Raw genomic sequence first — 20,101 nt, 5'->3', positions numbered from 1 at the left:
GCACTCTTTCCTGCTTATGCAGGGGGTCGGACTCGATGATCTATTGAGGTCCCTTCCGACCCTAGCATCTATGAATCTATGAATCTATGAATCTGGAATGGAGGAGGAGAAGCCTGGTTCTGTTGAAGTCCCATTCAGTTCAGTGAGACCAGGATTTCCCCCTGACTCATGGAGGGAAATCCTGGCTTGTGCTCTGATCTGACCCATTCTGTACTGCAGGGTCATTTCCTGCGGTGCTCCCCGCTCCCACTGAGGTGATGAACTGCTGGGGGTGGAAAGCACATCTAGGAACCACGTTCTTTAAAGCTGTAACTTCCCGTCACCTCCTCCTCTGGTTAGAAGCCTTAATTTCAATTCCCTCCTTTCTCCCACTGATGCTTTTTGACCTGAATATTTGCCATGGAAAGTATCAGCTTAGAGAATGATTTTGCCTGGCAAGTTTGAAGGGCTTTGGCCAAGCTGTTTTCAAGTTACAGGAGCGTGAAGCAGAACCATTATCTTCCCATGCACATGCACTTTTAGAAACAGCTTGGCAGTCTGAGTTTGATGTCGTACCAGGAGCAAGGCCCGATGTAAACATCTGCTGAATGACAGATAAGTTAGGAAATGATTTTATGCCTTAGCTGAGGAATCTGTGATCAGATTCTGAGTGGAATACACATGCCAGGCCAGCTCTTGGTAATGTCCAATTTTTTTCCGCTAAGTCCCAATCCCGGATTAACTTTACTTGCTCGGTGAGCAGGAGATGCCTGTGAAAGCACATGCAAAACGCAGCACTCAGGGTGCCACACGTGATGAAAGAGCTGACCGCTTGGCAGTTATTTCATACAGCATTTCTGTGATCAGCTCAACAATGTCTGTGTTGCCAATGATGGGGCGGAAGAAGAGGTCTGTGATGAGGGCAGGAGAGATGGATTTCAGGGTGGAGGCCATGAGCAAGATGCGGGCAAAGCGGCCCTGGTCCTCTGGGTGGAGTGATCCTACAACTTCCTGCAGCGCTCTCTGTGCTTCCCGCTGGAGACTCTCTATGTACAAGGAGGCCCTTAAACCTGGGACGTCTAGGGAGAGAGAAAGGAGGAACAATTGAAATGTGAATTACGGGCCCTGCTTCCCAGCCTAAGCACCAATCTCAATCCCACTCACTGGCACTTGACTACCTCTCTGGAATATTTTGGCATATTCTTGCTGCTGCAATCAAGCTTAATTTCTTTCTACTGAGCACACGCATGTGAACAGACAGAAACACACACACCTTAAACATCTATAGCACAGAGACCCTAAAGTACTTCATAAACCATGCAAGGCAGCACCACTGCGATGCAGCCACTTCTGTGGTGGAAGGAGCTCTTTACTACTGTGCAGCATAACCATGGAAGAGAAATATTGACCGGTGAAACTAGGGCCAACTCCAGCTTTCCAAATTTTGCCCTGGGATCTTTACTGTCTAAGGTCTTATTCAAAATATTTCCCCAAAGCATATGGCAAGGGACTGATTTCCAGTAGTTAGTGGGAATTAAGGATGCTTAGCACCTCTGAAATTAGCCTCTACAACAGTCTGACCCTCGGTCTCCCTGTCTGTAAAATGGGGCTACTCTTCCTACCTTTGAGCTACTGGAATGAAGTGTGAAATGTTAACATTATGGATTAATGACATTAAGATAATCCTCCCCATTGCTTACGTGTATACCCCCCCACACGTATACACACTTGTGTGCGTGTGCTTTGAAGCATCCCAGGCCAGATTCTTTGTGTAGTACCCTCTGTCCCTGCTGAGAGCACTCACCAGGGTTGAAAAGAATGGCTCCTTTCAGGTAGGCATACTCCTTAGGGCTGAGGTCCAGGCTCCAGAACGTGTTCAAGCAGCACTGCAGCCGCTGCACCCCAGCTAGGGTGGGTTGTGTCCTCTCAAGCTCCTGCCTCTTGCTCTGGCCATTGAGGAGAATGTTCTTGAGCATGCTGGGGGCTGGGGTCTCCATCACGTCAAATGTCACCATCTCTTGAACCAATCCCAGAATGAAGAGAGGAGCCCAGCAACTGTCCAGCAGGAGGAGCTGGTCCTCCCGGGGCAGCAGCTGGAAGGAGGGCAGGTTCTTCATGAAGCTGACTGTTTTCACCAGGACATCAGAGGCCGCCTGGCAGGTGACCTGGGGTGTCTGGAGGCAGACAGTGCGATGCTTCTGGCACCGGCAGCGCTGCTGGGATGGCCTATGACTGTGGTTCAGGTTTTGACTCAGGAGGGTATAGAGGATAGCATTCCGGTTCTCTTTGCTGTGGCACTGGCATCTCTCATAGTCCACTTCCATGCTGCCTCTATTCAGAGCTAAGCCCACCAAGCAGATCCTGCTGACTCTGAAAGAGAAGGTGATCTGGGTGCGCTTGACAGGAAGAATCTGTAAGCACAACTGCAAACTCCTGTGCCTGTCAAAGCTCTCTGACTGCAGCCTCTTCCCCTGAGCTCAGCTGCCTCAACCCTTTGGCTGCAATGCTCAGTGGTACTTATAAGGCACTGGCGGTGAGTGGAACACCCCCTTCCACCCTTGACCTCTCTTTGACAAAGCAGCATTCATTAAAAAACAAGTTGACTCTAGCCTGATTGGCTGGGGAAGCAAGTTCTTCACGTGGCATCAAGAAGTGTTTTCTCAATGAAAGTGCCAGCCAGGGCCAGGAGGATGGGGACAGAATGGCAGGCTGGGCAGCTGGCTTATCTGAGTTGTCCAAACAGGATAAACAATGTCGTTAACCCAGCCTGTACCATGGTACCAAGGCCCCGATGTGTAATCAGGCAGTACTATATGACAGATGTCATTGCCAAGGAGCGTGCACATGCACACACAGCACTTGTCTGGAGCAGGAGCCCAGTGGCAAACAACCTGTAGGCTCTGGCCTTGGAAAGAGCAACCTGGAAGTCATGTTATCAGCAGGTTGTTTGTCTAACCTTGTTGACAGCAGGCTGCTGTTATTACAGATAATGAAAAGAAACCCAATGAACTGAGGGCATCTGGTACTCGGATCAAGGCTGGGACCTGGGGTACCTTGTGTCAGAAAAATACAGGAGGGTTTAAGAATCAGATTTAATTAAACCAACATTTTGAGAGTGCCTCTTCCTTCCCTTCTCTTGAAACACGGTGGGGGGGGGACCAAGTCTGGGCCATATCCACAGCCCTCAGAACAAACAGGCTTGGCACCATGGGGCACCTGACTCGTGAGGAGAGGCTCAGGGATTGGAGTTAGCCAAGAGAAGAGAAGACCAAGGGGGACTGAATAGCAGCCTTCAACTCCCTGCAGGGGGGCTGCAAAGGGGATGGAGCTGGGCTGTTCTCAGTGGGGGCAGATGACAGGACAAGGAGCAACAGGCTCATGTTCCAGCAAAGAAAGTCTGAGGTTAGAGATTAGGAATAACTCTTTCAGTATGAGGGTAGTGAAGCACTAGAACAGGCTCCCCAGAGTGGTGTGGGAGTCTCCATCCTTGGAGGTTTTTAAGACCTCAAAGCCTTGGCTGGAATGACGTAGTTGGGGCTGGTCCTGCTTTGAGCAGGGGGCTGGACGAGAAGGGACCTCGGGAGGTCATATCCAAGCTAAATTTCCTCTGCTTCAGCTTAAGGCCGTGGCTCCCAGTCCTGCTCCCTACAGCCTGTCTCCGCCCTCTCCGTGCGTTGCCCTTCGGGCGTTTGAAGCTGCCATTGATTCCTGCTTCAGCCTTCTCTTGTCGGGAAGCCTCGCTCCTCAGGGCCCCGGCGTTTGCGTTGCGCTGCATTGGCCCCTGCCTGATCTATCCCGCACCGTCTTCTCGCACCACAGAGCCGCCCGGACGGGAGAGCAACGAAACAGGAGAAAACAGGCACAAAACACACAACTGGGGGGGGTCTTCCCCTCCCCACAACCCTGCATTGCTAGGGATGACCTCTCCCTCTGTGACCTTTGACCTCAAGGCAAGGCTGTGACCTCTGCTAGGGATCACCTCTCCCTGCTCTGTGACCTTTGATCTTAAGGTGAGGCTCTGACTTATGCTAGGGATGACCTCAAGGCAAGGCTATGAGGCTAGGGACGGCCTCTTCCATCTCTGTGACCTTTGCCCTTAAGGGGAAGCTATGGCCTCTGCTGGGGATGACCTCTCCCTCTGTGACCTTTGACCTCAAGGCAAGGTTATGACCCCAACACTCGTGTCACCCCCTTCCCCCACGAATCCTTCGAACCATCCCTTTAAAGGCCTAACCCAGCGATGACCCCACGACCCCTGCCCTATAACCCCTCGGGCCACGCGGAAGCCGCAGAGGTTTCTGGAAGGCGCGAGACGAAGCCGCTCTCCATAGCAACCGACGCCGCGCGCCTGTGCCGGGGTAAGCGCCCTCCCCCCGCCCGCGAATTGGACGCGGCGGCAGCCAATCAACGAGGGGGGAGGAATACGGCACGAGGATTGGTGGGGGGGTGTCCGTTTCCGGTTCCGGGCGAGGGGTTGCGGGCAGCGGTTGCGGGTCGCCATGGGGCTGAGCGCGGAGGAGGCGGCGGAGCAGGAGGACCGCTTTGATGGCATGCTCCTGGCCATGGCGCAGCAGCACCAGGGCGGCGTGCGGGAGGTAGCGTCGGCCGGCCGGGGGGGCGCTGCCTGGGACCCCGGCCCCACACACGGGGGCGGGGGTCTTCCTCTTTCTCTTCCTCTTGCAGCCTCCAGTGTTTCAGGTCTAGGCCGTGCCCCTCGCTTCGGGGCTCGATGGCGCCTGATGTCCCTTTCTGCCAAGAACGTGTCCACTCCTGTGCTGAATCTGGCAGGACGGTTCAGCACGTGGACATTGAATTTTTCCGTAGATTTCGTAGACTATGGGGGTGGAAAGGAGCTTGGGGGGTCACATCTAGTCCGAACCCCATACTCCCAGCAGGACCAGCCCCAGCTACGGTATCCCAGCTGAGGCTTGGTCTACCCACATCTTAAAACCCCCCAAAGATGGAGAGTCCACCACCTTGATGGGTAAATTGTTCTAGTGCTTCGCCATGCTCCTCATGAGAGCATTTCCCCCAATATTTAACCTCAACTTCCCTGCTGCAGCTCAAGCCCATTGTTCCTTGTTCTGTCTGAGGATGGTCCAGCTTTGCACCCATCCTGGTACAAGCGCTGGCATTCTCCTGAGGGGACTCGTCAGCCAATGGTTTTGCCAGCTGCTCATTGACTCGCCAGCAGATGGCTAGCTGTACTGCCAGCTACTTTTACAGGCATTCGAGTAACGCAGTCTCAACCCCTCTGCTGCCAAACATGTCGTTTTAATGGGTTCTCTCAGAAGTATAAAGCACTGACTCATGCTCCGGTGAAGTGAGTAAAGCAGAGATTCCCAACCTCCAGGTCGCAGAGGGTCGACTGCCAGTCCACAGGAGGGCTGGCTGCTGGACTGGAAGTCCGGAAGTGACCAGCGTACTGTGGACCGGCAGCCAATCCTCTTTTTAGACTGAGTCTAAAAAAGGGTTTGCTGTCGCTCCTCAGTATGCCAGTTGCTTCCGGTCCGTGGTTTGCTGGTCCGGAGTCTAAAAAAGTTCTTCATGAAGCTGACTGTTTTCACCAGGACATCAGAGTAAAGCACATGAACATAAGAAGGGGTGCCCTAATGTTCTTGTCTGTGAAACGGGGACAAAGGCATCAACCTTTGCAAAGTGCCATGGGATTTGTCCATGAAGAGTGTGGTAGAAGCTTGCTCTTCTTAAAGATCCAGAGTCCTTAAGCAGCTTGGACCCCATCTTCCTGGGTCCTTTTAGAAGCACTGAACATTCATGACAGTGCTGTGCCGACTGCCCTTCCAGTGTTTGCCAGCGGTTAGTGCATCCCTGAACATTGCAAATGTTTTCCTCCATTTAACTCCTTGCGCTTAAAGGAGGCATCTGTGGTTGCGCTGGGAAAGCAGAGATGGGTTGTTAAATGGGTTGTTACGTTAATTATTAACGTGGCGCCATTGGCATTTGGGGGCTGGACAGCTATCTAAGAAAGGCGAGGGTCTTGCCTCATGCTGCAGTTCAGGTAAAATCCAGGCTGATGGATGAAAAGCTTGCTGGCTGAGTAGCAGTGTTGCGGGTGGCTCGTTTGCCACTCGGATCCCTGAGCCCTGTCTGTGCTCTGACTGTAGCTGTGGTGCAATTAAACTGTGTTGAAATAAAAATGCAATTTCCCTGGCCCCTGTAGAAGGGGTTTCTTTGCTGCTGATCCTCCCAATCAAATGGTTGCTGTGGTGACTGGTACACAGTGCTTCAAGCAACCTAGGAGGATAAGGTATAGGAAGGCTGAGTCATTGTGGTTCTTGGGAATGAGTTTCTGCGCACATTGGCTATGGAAACTAATAGCAAAACTATTTATACCAGCATTGCACTGCTTCCAGCTGAGGTGTGGGCAGAGACAATCTTGGTGAGCACCATGTCTAATCTAATATAATCTGTCAGAGCCAACTGATAAAAGTGGTTCTTTTTCTTCACATCCCATATATCTGGATCAGTATGCAATGCCGTTCTTCAGTTGTGCCGTGTTCAAGCTGCTACTTCTCTCTGTTTCTGTGGACTTCCTGTGAAAAGTAATTAGATGAAAAGGCCAAAAATGCTCCACCAAATTTTGGAGTGACCATGTAAAGATTCTGCTAGATCAGCTGCTTGGAAGTAGAACAAGGAAGTGAGAAGTTGTTCTCTCGGCTACCTGCTGAATGAAAACTTGCTCATCGCAATACTGCTAAGATCTAGATTTGCTCCTTTTCCTTGTAGGCTTTCTTTTGCAGTTCAGACTCTTTAATTCAGGTCTCTTAAAGTTACCTGTCTTGTGTTTTTCTTTTTCCAGCTTGTTAACACGTTCTTCAGTTTCCTGAGACGGAAAACAGATTTCTTCACAGGTGGAGAAGATGGAGTGGCAGAGAAGGTAAAAAACAAAAAATCCTTCCCCCTCACAAAGCCTTATGTTTTATTTTTATATGCGCGGGCCAGCTGTTCACGTCAAGATGCTTCCTGCCTCTGGCAGACATCTGACCTTTGTGCCACAAAGTGCTTTCTTCCTGGTACCATGTGGTATCTTCAGACTGTGCCTAATGTTTGTGATGCTGCAGAAATATACCAGTGAAACAAGGTAGGAGTGAGCTGCCCTTGTCCATGGCTGAGCTTGTTTGCTTGTTGAATAATATCAATGGTGAAGGTTTTTGTCACGCTGTGGCCAAAGGGTTGTTTGAAAAGCAAGCCTGCCAGACACACTGACTTAACGGTGACAGATACTGTGGGATCGATAACCCTAGTTTAACTTATTTGTTCATCTTAGAAAAGCGCAAAGTCCGTCTCCTTGCCCATGCAGCTGCCCCTGTACCTCTGAGTGCAGGACTGATACAATCTAAATGTGTTGGGGCACTGGAGCTGGTCAAAATGAGGAAAAGCTAGTAGCATGTGATACACACTTGATACTTTACAGCCTCACCAGTGGGTGGCTTCAGAACATAGCTTAGGAAATGCTGCCGTGTCATATATAGAGGAAAAGATTACAATTACTGGTGCTGCGTAGAATATACCTGCTGCCTAACCTGCAAAGGGGGGGAGGTGGGGAGGGGAAACCCCAACACAGTGCTAGGGTGAATATGAGTGAAATCTGTAAAAGAGCTGCAAGAGGTTTTTTTTTTAGGGACAAATCTTCCTCCATCTCACAGGAACAGGCATATATGTGTAGAATCAGTGTATGATGATGATTAGCACTGTATTTAGAGCTTCTGCTGACTGGCACTCCAGATCATAAGCAAGAGGAGCTTTAAGGAATTGGCTAGAGGCAGGGACTGACTGTCAGGATTCCTGGCTTCTGTGCACTACATAAGAGGGAGTGGCTCCCTGCCCCAGTGCCCCCTCTGTAATTGGACTAGAATTCTCCAGGTACTGTTTTTTGTAAAGTGTTTTGTGAACCTCTGAAGAAAGGACACTGAATACAAGCCCTTGCTGATTGTGTCTCTGTCAACACAGTCCCCCAGCTAGAGCTTGAAGAAGCCATTTATTCTCTCCCACTCCCCCCCTCCTTCCCCTTTGTAACTCTTAACACAGCCCCTTGGGCCTGAAACATTTAATTCAATCTAGCAGGAGGGAAACCACCAGGCTGAACTACCTTTTGAGATTGGGGAAAGATTGTAGAAGGACTCCTATCCCCTTCCATTCTCCTGCCAACATGATGGACCTGCCTGGTATTTTTATGGCTCTTTGGAGACTTGGTTGTTCTCCCGTGTTTGTAGGCAAAGGCTTCATAATCTCTTCTTCATCCTTGCAGTCTGCAGTCAGTGCTGTAAGTAGCTGGGGGTTTGATTATGTAAGCTGCTCTGGGATAGTTCATCCTGAAAGGGGCTTATCATGTCCCTGGAACTTCTTTGAATTAATATCTTACTCCTTGGCATAAGAGATCTTCTTTTCCCTCTGATCTGGCTCCTGACCCTGGATAGTCTCCTTCCTGTGGAAGTATTACCTTCATGCCTGTAGGAAGACTGAGTTTCACTACGTGCTGTCTTGCATGGTACCTGTGGTATTATCAATAGCTGGGTTATTGCTCCAGGTTGGCCTCTTGCCTGTTTACTCAGCTCTGCCTCTGGATGCTACAGTCCTTTACATTGTAGACTTTGATGTTCTGCCTTTCACAGCTGTACCTAAGTCCTTGGAATACAAGAGACTTGAGATTGCTTGGAGAGATTATATATGAATTTATTCCTCAGTGATATTTTTCAGCTGCCTCTCCTAGAAATTATGGCGGGGGATTTAGAGAATGTGTGTTCAGTCCATTCTGTAACACATGGGGAAAGTTCAGGCTGACATGGCCTTCCTTAATGTACCTGGCTTGTGTCTACATCCAGTTCATGAAAGCATGTTTCACTTGCATGACTTCTTCCATCTAGAGTTGTCAAAGGACTTGACAAGTCTGGCAGTTATCAAAGCCTTATGAGTCCCCTGATGAGTTAGGGTCGTGTTGTCCTCCTTGTGCAGAGGAGTGAGGCACAAAGACCACATGAATAGTTTAAGATGCTACAATGAATTTCTGGCCCAGACCTGGGTCCTGAGCATCACCCTGCCATGTCCATCTGTGAACTGCAGCGGTTGTATTCTGTCTGGTCTATCATAGGGTTTTGCATTCATTTTGCCCTGGTGTGAGTGTGTGCACCACAGGAGTCCTTACTTCCTGGACTGGGTAGTGTGCTCTGCATAAGTAAGACTGGTCAGGGAGTAAGCCTTGGACACTGAGTTTTCTCAAATATTCTATCAAATACTGTGGGGGAGGGGGGAAGGAAGGCAATAGTTTCACATCAGTACTGCTGAGGAACAGGTATCTGCCATGCAGCTGGGTGGGTGGGAGCTGATTATCACCAGCCCCCATTTGGGTGCCTCTTTAAAAGTCAGCAGTCCCTGAGGGGGTCTTTGTTTTCAGCTTATCACAGATACTTTCAACCACCACAACAAGCTGGCGCAGAAGGAGCAGAAGGAGAAAAAAGCCCAACAGGAAGTTGAACGTCGTGAGAAGGCAGAACGGGCTGCGAAACTTGCCAGAGAAGCAAAGCAGGAAGCCAACGAGCCAAAAATCAAAGAGCTTACAGAGGAGGAGGCAGAAAAGTTGCAACTGGAACTCAACCAGGTGACAGCTGTAGCATGTGTGGGTTGCCATCTGTATTGTAAGAGAGCTTATCTGGGGCTAGAGTCTGCTCAGTTGGCTACGTGCAGCCCTATGAGAAATGACTGTTATCATTCTGTCAGAAGCTTTGTTCTTATACAGATATCAGGGGGACGGAGGGGAATGAGCCTTTTGAATGCTAGGGCTTTCATTTTACAAAGTACACTGAGGGCTGGAAACCCTTTAGCTCTAGTTTCACGTGGCTCTGAGTCATGTACAACCCTGCTACTTTATCTCGAGAAGGAAATGGGGCCACCTAGTGCTGCAATTCTAAACAGCACTTAGTGCCACAGACCTCATCAGCTGACCAGTCATTCTTTGGGGTGGGGGTGGTATCTTTCTTATTTTAAATAGAAAAAAGAGAGAAAAGAAGAAGAGAATAACAATGTCTCTACAAAACCCTCTGAGCATGAAACAGACTCTCCAGATTCTAGCAAACAGGTAATGTATCCACAGAGACTCATCCCTATGCTGGGTGGTGGGGGAAAGGAGGTGGGTCAGAGCCTGACCAGCATTGAGGTGGCCTGGGTGAGGTGTGCCATCCAAGCGGTCGCTCCGTTGCTTTTGTTGTAAGAGCGGGTGTTGGAGATCCTTACTGACTGCCATCTGCACTCCCTGTCTGCTTGGCACAGTGCAAGAGGCATCCAGGAATGTTTAAACCTGGTGTAATGGAAACTTCTGCTTTCGCATTTGAGGCTGGATCTCTAGGAAGCGCGTGGGCCAGCAAATGCGGTACTGACCCCTGTGTGAATGTAAAGGGATGATAGTAGTGGAAGGTATAGGCAGGCTCAGGAACCTCTTTGCTGATGCTGAAATTTTCTGATCAGGAGTCGGAGGAAGAGGAAGAAGATGAGAAGGATAAAGGGAAAATGAAACCAAACTCTGGGAATGGGGCTGACCTTCCAAACTACAGGTGGACACAGACCCTTTCTGAGATGGATGTAAGTGCTGCTTCCACTTGGGGCTATGAGGAACTGTAACCTGGATACCTGAGGGCAGATACCACTATGAATTGTGAAGTTATTGCTCAACGGCAAGGCAGCTAGCCCAGAGAGCAGTTAATAACTGTGTCCAGCTGTAGCACGCCCATGGCACAGTGAGGACATGATAGTTAAGCAAGAGCTTTTTGCCAGCCTTGCCTCTACCTTTCTTTATTTTCTAAGATAGGATTTTGGTGAAATGTTATGCCTCTACTGTGACGTCGTCTTCAAGCATGTTGGGCACCATGTTGACAAATTTCTGCCTTCACCTTTTCACTCCCACAAGGCGCCTCTCTTACCTCATGTGCCTCTAGTGGGGTAGATTGTCTTAAAGCAGCAGCACAGAGGGAGAAGCCCCCTCCTCACACCTGGCTTTCTCTTGCCCAGCTGGCAGTCCCATTCAAGGTGAACTTCCGGCTGAAGGGGAAAGATGTGATTGTGGACATCCAAAGACGGCATCTGAAACTGGGCTTGAAAGGTCACCCCCCTGTAATTGATGGAGACCTCTACAATGAAGTGAAGGTGGAGGAGAGCTCTTGGCTGATTGAAGATGGGAAAACAGTCACTGTGCACCTGGAGAAGGTACATCAGGGTGAAAAGGACTTGGGATTTAGGTTGTAGTGACTACATCAGGTCCAGTGATGATGAAGGCCCAACATAAACCTACCAGAGCTGGGGTCCACGGAAACGTATGTGGTGCCTGCTAGCAGGTTCTGTTGATGTTGGTATCCTTTTTGTATCCCTTCTGTTGATAGTATAAGTCATGGTTAGACCCTGCTGCTTGCAGCCTTGCCAGCAGTGGAAATTGCTGCTAGTTGCTGCTAACTCACAGTGGTTGGGAATGGGGAAGTCGCCTATCTAGGCTTTCTTGGGGCCATTGTCAAAACACTAGGGTTCTTCTAGAGAGACTTGCTTCTCTGTATATGAGCATATTCAGAGAAACAGTTGTATGTGTTCTTTACTGCATTCTCTTGCCTTCAGATCAATAAGATGGAATGGTGGAATAAGCTTGTCTCCACGGATCCAGAAATTAACACCAAGAAAATCAACCCAGAGAACTCAAAGGTAAAACTGCATCTGTCCTCTTTGACCTTTGCTGATCAAGGCGCACATGTGCGTGAGACTTGAGAAAAAGGTGTGCATCTTTGTTCTTATGACTTGGTCTCAACTTGTATCACTGTAGGCACATCACTAGCTATAAAGGCTATATGCACTGTATCCACTGAGTGTTCTCCTGGGAGAATGCAAAGAGGGACACAGACTCACCCTGAATCCTTGGGAAACCATTCTTCTGTGTGTTGGTGCGGCTGAATGTTTTGAGACTGTATATAGTATGTGACTGGGGGTTGGGGGTTGCTGTACTACAAGCAGAAGAATTCAAAAGTATGCAATTGCTTTGGCTACTTTAAAGAAGATGGCATTAGAAATGTAATGTATGAGGCCACCATGCAATCTGAATGGAACAGAACTACTGCAGTGGAATTAAGGTTAGCTTTCATAATAGCATATCTGCAGTTTGCTTGTTGTCCTGCTTTTAAAGGATCTGCATTCTCCTAAAAGTTTTACTGCAGTGTAATCCACTGTAACCTGCAGTTACGCATGAAGATCAAGGGGATTGGTGTTTTCCTTTATAACAGAATTGTCTTGGTTTTAGTTATCAGACCTGGACAGTGAAACTCGCAGCATGGTAGAGAAGATGATGTATGACCAACGACAGAAGTCTATGGGGCTCCCAACATCGGATGAACAGAAGAAGCAGGACATACTGAAAAAGTATGTAGAGCCAGTCCCTTTTGAGAGTACTCCCATCCTCAAACACCTTGCGCATTATTGCATACATAGGAGGGAGAGGAATGATTGACTGGACCTGAGATTTTTCTGACACTCACTGTGGAAGGCTGAATCACTGACACTAGACTTAGGTTAACAAGAAACAGCAGTAGAAAATTCTACTCAATTATTCTGGGGACAGCCTTGACCTAAGGTTGGTTTCAAGTCCAGGGGGCAAGATGAAGTCAGTGGCGTCGGGGCTGGAGGCTCCATCTCCAATGAACTTTAATATGATCTCAATGGTTCCTTAATCTCCCTCTATCCAGTAGCCCAGATAATCTCTCCTCCTCCCTTCCCACAGTCTTAGTTGTCTCCAAGCCAATAGCTCTTTTATGTCTTTATAGCTCTGTTTAGCGTAACTGCACCTTGGCAGGAAAATTACTCACAGAACTCCAAGGCCATGTAGGGTGAACATCACAGCTGCTGGGCCTGGCAGTGGGTAACTATGGGTCATGCAGCTTTCCCCTTGTATGACCATAACTGCTTTTTGCCTCCAGGGTGAAACAAGGATTAGTGTAGTAGGGTCATCCCCTATAGGTTCTCTTTCCTGGGCTTATTTCCACAGGTTCAGCCACTGTTGGTAGAGTGGTTTCCAGCTTTGTTCTAGGTCAGGGCTGCAGGAGCTCGTTCAAGTTGAAAGCCTGCTGTGGGGACACAGCGTGCATTCTCGGCAAGCAGAGTCACCTAGTTTGCCAGAAGAGCAGTTGGTTTGGCCTGACAGAGTGGTGTTTCTCTGACCATCACAGCAGCAGAGGTGTCCCTGACCACCTTAGTACCATGCAAGAATGCAGTTATGATCTAAGCATAGATCATAACCTCCCCTACGTCCTACAGTCAATATTCCAGCTGCTACGTGTCTGTCCTGGAGGTAATAGTTACCAAGGGCACGTTTGATAATTAATAACTGCTAGTTGTTTACACCTGTTAGCCTTGATAGTGTAATAATACGTGTTACTGACAGAGGATTGAAGGAAAGAGGATAATGTTGCATCTGGAGTTTTCCTGTGCAAGTCAGAATGGATAATGAGACCCACACGCTAGCGAAAGGGAGGCCCAAGGACACTGAAAGTAGTAAGGCATCACTATCTCCTTTATTGGACACCCCTGCCGTGTGAATAATGGGACTAACACTGAACCCAGGGGTTGGTTGTGCACAGACATTGATGGGACAATGCCTAGGTAACATTGAGCTTTCTATAGTCAGTCCACAGTGTCCCATTGCACGTGTACTGCCCTGTTCATGACTTGCCTTTCCTTTTGCTCCTGCAGGTTCATGGAACAACACCCAGAAATGGACTTCTCAAAAGCTAAATTCAACTGAGCTCCTCTTCTTTCTCCTTTTCCTTCAGCCAATCCACTGAGTGGGGGCAGGATGCCTTGGGTGAATAAACACTCCCCACCCCTCTTCTCCCCCAGCCTCTCCCCAACCCAGCTTGCTGTGGAAACAGCTTCATGAGTGTCATCTCCTCACTTGTCATCTCTCCAGCAAAATGCAAGGCTTAGTGTGAAGTACCAGTGTCTAGCAGTTGCTTAGTCTATGAGAGCATGTTACCCAGTTAGGGAGGGACCTTGTTGTGCTGGGGGACGGGGGGAGGGAAGTACAGCGGAGTCAGAGTAAGATGTGCTAGAACATCTTCCTGGGGGAGGGAGAGGTTGCTCAGCTCTCATCTGGCTCTTTGGGCTACTATTCCACTCTCCTGACTAACACCATTTGAGTTATGGCTTTGAAAATATGGAGTCACAGCACGTCTGAACAAACTCCTGCTGCTGCTGCTTCCCCTCCCTCAATGTGCCTATTGCTGTATATTATTCAAAACAATCAGGTACAGATGACTTCAGAGCACCTCTGGACTTCTTACCTGACACGGTAGCACTCCCCCAACTGTATTTTGAGAGGTTTGCTGAGCCAGAGGTTGTCAGTTCTTGAGTCAGCTGTTGGTCTGGTCTCTAGTGATACACCATTGTTCCTACTAGCTAAGTCCCTTAACTATTCCTGCTGGGCTGGCCTGTTTCCTCATGGAAAGGCTTGCTAACTTATAGTTGGCCACTGCTCTCATTTTTCATCTCCTTGCCATGAGGGAAGCCAGCCACCTCACAGACTGCTTTCACCCTTGGTCCTTAGTGGAGGCAAACATTATTGGCTTAAAAACTTGTTTCCCCAGTATAGAAGTTTTCTCCTTCCCAGTCCCCTGGATCCAAACCAGTAAAGCTGTATGTCACTGTCCCATCATAACCATTGCATTGGTGCTCAAAATTGTGTGGGGAGAAGGTTAACCCTGGCTCCATAACCTCTTACCTGTGGCAGGCTCTGGTGCAGTCATGCATGAGATGGGTTGGTTTGCTGGCTGACTTGCAGACAAAGACTGGCTGTCTCTCACCTTGCTGGCTGCCGTTGGTGAAAGTGAGACAAGCTGACCCTCACTGAGTTGTAGAGCTGGGACCCTGATGAGACTGAAGAGTGTGCTGGGATTCCCCTGTGTTGTGGAAGGGGAACACTGAGGGTTTCCAGTTCCTAGGGAGGCAGGACGGAGCCCCTTGCGCTGGCATTCTTCAGGGAAGCCTGATCTGCCACCCACCTGAAGTCAGCATTTTCCAAGAGTCTTTCTCTGAGAGGTGACTGACCAGTGAGTGCCCCTGCACTGTCTCCCTGCTGACTAGAGTGAGGTGTATTCTGCATGTTCAAACCTGTTAAAACTGCAGCTGTAACATAAAGGAAAAAGGTGACAGATGTGTGTTGTGGATGTATGTTTGTTTCCTGGGCACTGGGGCAGGCAGCCATGTTATCGGCGGTAGCTCTAGGGATAAGTTGGGCCAAGGACCTGGGCTGATGCTGCTATAGTCAAAGGAAGTGAGAACCAGAATTAAAACCAAAGATTTTACTGATTGGGTCCAGGATTCTCTAACTGTGCCTAGGCCAGCTGGTTCTGGACAGGATGGTGGGTCCTAAACACCTGGGAGGGAAGTGAAATCAGCCTAAGCACGAGAGCAACCACTTCTGGGTGGCCTGTACTGAAGTGCATAGATCCTGGCACCTTGAAAATGATGTGGTCAGAGGACTCCCCACCCTCCCTGTGTGGGGCCATTCTCTGTGAGTAGGGGCCTGTGAGACTGCACTAAGTATCACCCTTGCCACAGGCCTCCTCTATGCTGATCCACCAAGGAAGCAGCTTGAGGCAGCTTTCCATACCACCCACTTTATGCAGCTGTGAATGGAGCCACTCATAACCACTGTAAGCTGTGAGTTTTGGAGTAGAACATGTTTCACACCTGTAACTTTCCTCTATGTGGGGGTGGAGAGCTGCCTTCTGGCATCAGCCAAGGAACTGGGTGGACAAAGTGCTAAAGTCCACTGTCAATGTGCCTGGGCTCTTTGTTTCCACTGTATAGTAGCAGGAGACAGAGTGGGCCAAGCTGCACTGACCCAAGGCCAGTCAGCTCCCGCAGCAGCATGGGTCTTGGAACAGGAAATGTGGAGCCAGGCTGGTAAGCTACCCAGAGGGCTGTTGTACTGTCCCATTGTCAGACGCCTTCATCTGTAGCGCTATTTTAAAGTCTCTGCCTACACTGACCTGAACCCTTATGTAGGGGCTATAACTGCATCTTCCTGCCCTGCCGTATTTCAGTCCTATTACTGCTTAGTGAGGTGCTACATGGCAGATCTTAGCAAAAAGTGATGTGGAGGAGTATACATCAACCAAGCCAGACATCTTGAGTGCATATAAGCCTTTCTTCTCTACCCTGCCCCTACAAGCTGCATAGCTGATCTAAGACAACTTTTCCTTGCCTTGTACTGAGCTCCCAAAGTGCCTATTTATGCCAGGCTCGCCTCAGCCATGCTTCAGTATGAGAGGCAAGTAAGCCAGGTCTGCTTGCCAGCTCTTCATGCCTTGAGGCTTGTCCCTATTCTGAACTGCAGTTCAGGGAGGCAGGAGTCACTGAAGGGCAGGCCCCTCTGCACTTGCCTGGATCTGTCTCTTGACCTGGAACACTGGCAGGTGTAAAATGCAAGGTAGGCCCATGTGTTTGCCCTGGGATTAGCATCTAGCCCCTCCTAATGAGCAAGTACAGGCAGGTGCAGGGGCTGGTCATCCAGCAGAGCAGCCTGCAGCTGCACCCTACCGCTCCCTGAACCACGTCTTTATGAGCTCACCAGTGCCACCTCATCCCTGTCTGGGAGCTGTCAGTGCCAGGAGATTCTAGTTTTGCCTCCCTGCTTGACTGAGGAGTGGACGCAGGGTGGGTAGGCTTCAGCCCTAAACAAGCCTACAGCAGTCCTGGGCTGGTGGGGGGCTGATACTCAGCTGAAGGCACTAAAATCCTTCCTGATCTAGCACCATACTTATGGGGAGCAGATCAAAATAGGTAGTGGAAAATTCAGTAGGTCACATCCCAGTTCATCTTCAGGGCTACTTGGAGCCAGCCTGTGGCTGAATTGATTAGAAACAGACAGAAGCATCTCAATTTAAACACAGCCTTCCTTTGCTTCACCAACCCTTCCCTGCACTGAACTCGGCTGTCCTTGATCGCTTTGCGAGTGTTCACGTACAAATCACAGCTTGCGCAGCACCTGGTGGCCTGGTTTGGCAACCCCGATCCTTATCTCAAATCAAATAATTTCTTATTCCATTTTGGCACTAGACTCCCCTTTTATAGAGGCCAATCGCAGGAGCTAATAAGTGACTAAATTCACCACAGCAAAGCAGGCCTGCTGCTGTCTGGAGGATGAAAGAGGTGGTGGTTAGCTTCCAGGCAGCCAAGACAGTTTGGGGAACAGGACAGTTTTCAGCCCTTATAATGTGAGGACAGGTGAATGTCCCAGGCTGTGTTTGTGAACCAAAGCTGGCCTCGGGCCCAAGCCCTTGGACTTCGCCCCTGCCAGCCAGCGGAACAGAAGGTGTTTCTCCCTGCTGCCCTTGTCCTGTGCTGCTACCCAGGTGTCATTGACTTCCCCTCAGGACAGCTCTGAACAAAGCCATCCCAGTTGCTCATTTCCTTTCAGCATGACTGCAACAAAAGCAGGAAAAAAGCTGCTGGTTCCAGGTGATTTCAGTGGCTAAGTGGTTCAGTGAGTGACCAAGCTCCAGACCCTCCTATATCGTAAGGCAGCAGTTAAATAGATTAGTATGCTCCACAAGCCCAAGATCCTACATCCAACCTTTCCGCATTTAAGCTGGATAAATATTAAACTCTGTAACGAGCCCTTGGCAGTCACTGAGGCTTCTCACTGAGCAGGAGATCGGGGAAGAATCTGGATCCAAGTACCCTTGGACAACTTGGGGCATTACTGCCACCCACAGGAGAAGAAAAGTGCTTTCAGCACATTCAATATTGTGCTGCCACAAAGTCCTAAACGTGAGGCTGAGCAGGTCTAACTTGAAAGACTGGTGTTTTCAGAATAGGGTTGTGAGGGCAATACCCCCCAGGCCCACTGCCCTGCTCTGGATACAGGCTCCAACTGATCAAAGGTCATTGTGCGAGAGGCACTGGCATTGCCCAAGAGACGCATCAGACTTCTAACAGCAGCCAAGTTTGGACAGAAAAGAGGAGGTTGCACCACTCCGAGTAACAGCAAAAGCACAAACAACAGGGATGGGTCCGTAAGCCTTGAACTGGAGCCCTTGGGGCTCCACTGTGGTACCTTACACCAGTGTTTCCCCATGTGCAGCGGCACAATAGTGTGCTGTCAGAAATGACCAGGTCTGCCGTGGAATTTTGCCACAGCAATGAGCTACAGCTGAAGATGGGGAGTACCTTAACAGGTGTGCTGCAGAAAATCTGTATTAATGTGAGTGTGCCTTGGGCTGGAAAAGGTTGGGAAACACTGCCTTACATACGTAGCTGACTACTGCCCTATGGTGGTCCTGACTGCAGAAGTTGCCTCGTTCCTTCCTACTTAGAAAAGCCTGTAGGACTCATTGCAAAGGATTTTGCCAGATTCAAAAGGAGATTCTCCAATTCCCCTCCCCTACCGCACTTCACCCCAGACTTGGCTCAGCTGCTGAGGTTTGTAGAGTAACTTAAATCATTTGGGAGACATCCAGGGCTTTATAACAAAGCTATTAAATGGCAGAGCCCTGAAGGAGAAAACAAAAGCATTAGACAACTAAATGAGTCTCCTTTGACTTGGAAGAGAAGTCCACAGTCCTAAGGTGATGGGGACAAACTTCTGGGGACTGGGCTATAAAAATCCAAATAAACTGGCCATTTCCCAACTGCTGGTCCACACAGAAAGAGGCCATTCACGAGCTCCAGGGGCAGGGGAAGATCATGGCACTTTCTAAAACTGATTAACACATTGTGGAGCTTGAGGTTGTTGGTTGTAGCCATGTTGGTCTAAGGACCTAGGCAGACAAAGTTCTTTGGGTAAATCTGATATCTTTTATTAGACCAACTAAAATAGTTGGAAATATCCTTGTGGCACTTGTTCATTCATGAGACCCTCTCCTAGCTAACAAAATGCTACAACTGGTGTCACACATTTGATGGCGGGGGACTGTGCATACGGTTTGCACGAGTCTCGTATTTTGGTAGAGAGACAGCGTCCAAGTGCATCACCCATGACCTGCAGTGGGGGTACTAGTGCATCTGCTCAGGTCAATGACTTACACTTTACCAGGCTTGTACCAAGGGCACAGTTAGGCTGTGACTGCATAAAGAGAAACAGATTGAAGGTGCTGCTCTCTGAGCAGACTTGATGTTCCTCTTCCTCCAAAGCCAAGCCCCAACTACATTAAACAAAGCAACAGGGAAACAAAGCTGCTGACTCAAGCTCCCAGAAGGAAGTCCTTTCACAGGTGTGCCTCCTAGAAGAACCTGTGTAAGGCTGAAGCTAAAGGCTGCCAGGAGTGTTCAGCAGGACTGGTTCCTGTGGAGTCCGCAGATATATGTGCAGTTAAGAGGCTTGAGCCAGTTAGAAGCACTGACACTTGGGACCATTGTGACTCTGACAGTCTCACAGGAGAACAATCCCCCCTGGCTTTTTTGTACAAGACCTCAGCTAAACAGCAAGGAGGAAGGCCTCTTCTCAGAGGTGGTTATTCAGTGCTAGGGGGAAGCATATGTGATGATGATCAAAACAGTCAGCCTGAAAATCCCTTCCCTCCCCAGTTGCTGGTTTCTCTTGTAATATGATGGCCTTGCTCTGACAGTTAGCAGTCCTCCTCAGTATCACTGAATATCCTACCTAGCACTGCGGCACCAGCTGCAGTTAAGGGGCTGAGGTCATTTGACTGACAGCAAGCATTACTGGCTTTCAGTAGTAAAAAGATGCTGCAAAGTCATGCCATGCCCATTCATAAGTGGGGAAAACAGGACTGGAACACAGTGGCAGATAGGGAACAGAAAAGAGCAGCATCTCGAGCAGAGGAGGGGGATCGGGTGGCACCCAGGGGGGACATGGGCCTTAAATTTGTAGCACACCTGCCAAAAAGGCTGCCCCGACGTAGTGAACAGAGATGGTAGGTTTGCAGTATCATTCAAATGGCATCTCAGAAATGGAACACTGTAGGGTTCAGTGGACGAGGCCCCTGCCCTGATCCAGGAAGTTACTATGGTTTTAAAACACTTCCAGGCAAACAGCAGGTGTTAAGTCAATATTACTGATGCCTGCCCGTCACTAGGAAGCACCTTACAAAGGAGAGAAGGGCTTGATACCGATTCT

The 20,101-nt window shown here is 49.3% G+C and overlaps 2 protein-coding genes and 1 long non-coding RNA gene across 3 annotated transcripts; 1 reads left to right on the top strand and 2 right to left on the bottom strand.

Annotated features, from left to right (window-relative positions):
* Positions 1-96: 96 nt before the first annotated feature.
* On the bottom strand, positions 97-3,111 carry NR0B2 (nuclear receptor subfamily 0 group B member 2). Its single transcript, XM_019547977.1, has 2 exons — positions 1,784-3,111; positions 97-1,058 (listed from the first exon to the last, which is right to left on the bottom strand). Exons 1-2 carry the CDS (start codon positions 2,301-2,303, stop codon positions 778-780), a joined length of 801 nt encoding a protein of 266 aa, XP_019403522.1. The 5' UTR covers positions 2,304-3,111; the 3' UTR covers positions 97-777.
* Positions 3,112-4,438: 1,327 nt separating this feature from the next.
* On the top strand, positions 4,439-14,567 carry NUDC (nuclear distribution C, dynein complex regulator). The gene is made up of 9 exons (XM_019547976.1): positions 4,439-4,574; positions 6,800-6,877; positions 9,392-9,595; positions 9,986-10,072; positions 10,459-10,572; positions 10,999-11,193; positions 11,593-11,676; positions 12,266-12,384; positions 13,711-14,567. The coding sequence occupies exons 1-9, from the start codon at positions 4,479-4,481 to the stop codon at positions 13,760-13,762; spliced, it is 1,029 nt and encodes a 342-aa protein (XP_019403521.1). The 5' UTR covers positions 4,439-4,478; the 3' UTR covers positions 13,763-14,567.
* LOC109318624 lies at positions 13,738-19,975 on the bottom strand. Its single transcript, XR_002103290.1, has 4 exons — positions 19,961-19,975; positions 16,092-16,100; positions 14,189-14,190; positions 13,738-13,817 (listed from the first exon to the last, which is right to left on the bottom strand). It is a non-coding gene; the product is annotated as an uncharacterized LOC109318624 (long non-coding RNA).
* Positions 19,976-20,101: the final 126 nt, after the last annotated feature.

Source organism: Crocodylus porosus, unplaced genomic scaffold (genome assembly GCF_001723895.1).
Source record: "Crocodylus porosus isolate Cpor-Errol unplaced genomic scaffold, CroPor_comp1, whole genome shotgun sequence".
NCBI classification, from domain to species: domain Eukaryota; kingdom Metazoa; phylum Chordata; order Crocodylia; family Crocodylidae; genus Crocodylus; species Crocodylus porosus.
The sequence above is the reverse complement of the archived record's forward strand: the minus strand, read 5'-3'. Positions and strand labels throughout refer to the sequence as shown.